At 36.8% G+C, this 3962-nt stretch overlaps 1 protein-coding gene across 1 annotated transcript; it reads right to left on the bottom strand.

Moving 5' to 3' along the window:
* Nucleotides 1–1288: 1288 nt before the first annotated feature.
* LOC104945391 (trypsin-7-like) lies at nt 1289–3349 on the bottom strand (the record flags this gene model as incomplete). The annotated part of the gene is made up of 5 exons (XM_010771054.1): nt 1289–1941; nt 2060–2211; nt 2630–2691; nt 2801–2983; nt 3163–3349. Coding segments are annotated over 5 exons (737 nt in total), but the record flags the coding sequence as incomplete, so codon positions are not given.
* Nucleotides 3350–3962: the final 613 nt, after the last annotated feature.

Genomic DNA, 3962 nt, shown 5'->3' with positions numbered 1-3962 from the left:
CGAACACCAATGCATAGTCCACTGCGCCACAGCCTCCTCAAAACATGACATAATCTCTATCACACAAACAATTATAAAAAAAGGATTAAAGTACAGGTCAATACAATAGTACATAGTACAGTTTAAATATAATATCACAATACAATTTAAATTGACAAAATGGTTGCTTAATATACTTTTTTTTGCACCATGAGAGAACAAGTGAAGTCAATACAAGCCTTAATCTAAGCTGGAAGAAATGGCCAATGTTTGATGGTCGTAAATGAAAATGCAAATGCCTTGGTTCTGTTGAGGGACGGTTTTATCTGCGTTTAGGGCAGATCTCGAGTTTCAGCAACTCTGGTTACGATGAAGCTGTAAGAATCTCCTCCATGGAGGTGTTCTAGCATTTTTAATGATCCTGAATAACAAACAAACTCTTGAAAGCAACATTAATTTATCAAAACGTAAAATAACAATGCCCTAACCTGTGACCCTCAGTTATGCTCAGTATTCTGTCTTGTGTTTTCTATTCATTTCACACAACGCTTTGCTCAACCTCTGCAGTTTAACCCGGAAACATCTCCAGAGTCAGTAACAACCATCCTTCTTTCACAACCTTCAGCTGTACATGGAAGCTGCTCGAAAGGCTGCAGCCCAACAGTTTGTTTGTGGTGGAAACAGTGAACATCTGTCTGTCTATGGCCACTCTGCATCTGACACCCCCCCATGGACAACAACTGTTACTGCAGGTTGAAAGATGTTTAGTGGAATTACGTATGCAGATTCCCCACCTCTGGTTAATGTCCAATGGCTGTTGATATAGAGCATATTCATAGTGTATTCTTAAAGCCTACAGTTGGTGTTAGATAATGAGTAATAGAAGACGCCCCCACACAATAAGAAAAATATTATCTCACTGATATTTTCTCATACTAAAATAATACTTATATACTTGAATACACGATGATGTCAGTGTTTTGATCCATGTTTCAGCCATAGGGCAGGAAAATTTGGTGAAGTGATCAGAAATGTGCAAATGGACACATCTGTGTAGCCAATAGGGTTGTGTTGACAGCTGTAAAAAACTAGCGCACCCTGAATACATCATGAGAAGAGAAGCAGACTGCTGTAAGATAGTCATCTCATTGATTAGTAACATAAAGCAACTATCATCAATATTGAAACGAGCTGCCCCCCCATGGACACAAACTGTTACTGCAGGTTCAAAGATATTGATCAGTTGAATTGAGCAGAAATGTGTTCATGTGACGCTGTATTCATAAACAAACAAACAATCAGTGAAATATTGATTTAGACTCTTTCTTTTATTTTAAATGACAACATTAAACAAGAAGTTGATTTTGAGGGAAACAAGAATTACATGCATTACTTCAGATTGAGCTCAACAGAGAATGAGATCAGCATGTTCAGAAGAAACACAGACTATATTATTATACTATATATTTGGCCATTTGTTGTTTTTAAAATACAATCTGTATCATATTATTCAATTTCTATTGAAAAGGGTTATATTTTTACAATTGAGTTCCAAATTGAAATAAAAAAAGGGGGAAAATATAGATCTTATTTCTCTCGTAACAAAAGTTTGCTGGCAGGAGTGTTCAAAATAACATTTATAACTCATACGCTAAAATGATCTTAAAGAGCTTTTCTAATAAGAGTTGAATATTTAATGGAAACCAACCAATTGTAAATGTATCATCAGCCAATTTAGAGTCAATCAGAATGTTTTAATACGTGTGAAGGTCTGTTCAATTACAGGACCTCTCATTCAATTGAAACTTCTCATGGAAAGATAAGACCGGTAACCCCTTCGATCCATTTTTTGTATTTACAGACGTCCATTGCAAATGATGGGGATTTACAAGCCTTCTCAGCGCTTAGTACTTGCACACCGTAGATCACGTCATTGACCATCACTCCTCCACCAGAGTCCCCCTGAGAGAGAGAGAGAGAGAGAGAGAGAGAGAGAGATGTACAAATTGTTAAACACAGACTTTTGCATCATTTACTGGAATACTTATTTATTATAAACTGGTCGATCAGGTCAACTCACGCCTGTTATATCCACTAAAGCTCTTTGGAAACAGAGCATTTGTTTAGGATCAAAGTGATAGGCATATTTAGATGTACAGCTTGCGGCCGGACACTGCTGGATCACGTAGGTCTCCGCACATTGGAGAGTTGGTGACACAGTGCCGTATACTACTGTAGATGAGAATATCAAAAGGCGTGTTACACTACATGTTCTACTGACCCTGTACATTCAAAGAAATGTGACTGGCAAATGTTAGTTTTTCCTGTGCATGTAAATATTTTTCCACAATGTTGCCAACTATCCTGAACACATAATAATAATAACAATACATTTTATTTGTAAACCACCTTTCATTGCTAAAAGCAATCACAAAGTGCAACAAGGGGCACACAATACACACTTAAAACACTTGTTACAATATAACATTTTTGTATTTTCGTTTCTTTTATTGGTTGTAAATACTCAATGTTTTATAAATATGTTAAAATATGATAATGCTAAGTTTAAAATATGTTTAACAAACTTAAAACTTAAAAAGAGTTCAGTGTGTGCAGTATTTATTCTGAAAATAAACAAGATTCATCTCACGTTTTGAACCTTTTAGGGTTTGCTCTGTGGGTCCGTGACCTGCAATCTGAACTGTGTCACCTCTGAAATACAAGACAAAGACTTAACATTCATAAAAAGATGTCAGGGGTTTATATCGGTTTGAGTTCCTTAGGAGATTCACTCTCTCACTTATTAAAGATAACAACTCACTTTTTGAGAGGTTTGCTACAGTCAGGAAGTGGAACAGGTTTAATAACCGTCACAGGCTTAGTTAACTTGATCAGCGCCATGTCATGGTTGTCTTTATGTCTTTCAATAGAGTTCATATCGATATCAACTGGGTTTGTTTCGCCATTTCCATTCAAACCTAGAAATGCTGTCACCCTTGTCGTGCTGCAAATAATGAAAGTGGAAAGAGTGACATCAATAAATGACTGCAAATGCATCAGAGTGTAATGGTTTAGGTTATTTAACATGAAGACATGATATGTGATATGTTATTTTAATGTTTGTTTGAATTCATTACTTTTCAGATTTAATGTATCTACGTATTTTAAGTAAAACTTTCTCACCTCCCCGGCTCCACACAGTGAGCTGCAGTCAGAATCCACTGGTTATCCATCAGAGTTCCACCACACAGGGATTTAACTGTCCCTTCATATGGTCTCAGCTTCACATGGTACGGACGGTCAGTAGGACCACATGGTACACCTCCGATGATTCTCTTGTGCAGATCCACCACTCTGCCCACTGTCACACCTGAAAGAGAAACCCACCACCAGCAGACTGACAGTTAAACACAGTGGTTGTTGTAGAGAGGGTTGGGAGGGTCAGCTACGTGACAAAGAAATGTAATGAGTAACTTGATCTGAGTATCAAAATATAAAGTAATGTAACCTGATTACTTTCTGTTACTTTTGGAAAACCTCAATATCAAATGCAGTTCAAATGAATAGAAGAGAAAATAAATATCAATGAGATGTGTTTTACTGAAGTGTGTTATGTAAGACAACAGAAGAATGTGTCCTTAGAAAAGAAGAAACCGAGATATTTAGGATCAGAAATTATCATTGTACAGGAGAACCATTCTTTCATTCAACATATTCAGTAGCTATACACCAACAAGGACACACAGTTCAGCTCACACACACTGTGTTATGAACATATAGGTTCACCTGCTGAATTAAAAACAGAACACATGAAGCAAAGAAAGTGAAAACCATGAAGCAGATTCAGGCATATTTAAAGTATTAGAGAACAGAACAGTTTACAGAGAAGAGAGAACAGCTGATCCTTTACAACAAACACTCGATGCTCTTCCTACAGTGAATGGATTAAGAGCATCTTCAGTATGTCAAACACAGCAGGTTTC

This window comes from Notothenia coriiceps, unplaced genomic scaffold (assembly GCF_000735185.1).
Source record: "Notothenia coriiceps isolate Sejong01 unplaced genomic scaffold, NC01 NC01_scaffold00009617, whole genome shotgun sequence".
NCBI classification, from domain to species: Eukaryota; Metazoa; Chordata; class Actinopteri; order Perciformes; family Nototheniidae; genus Notothenia; species Notothenia coriiceps.
Note: the sequence above shows the minus strand (reverse complement) of the source record. Positions and strands in the feature narration are given on the sequence as shown.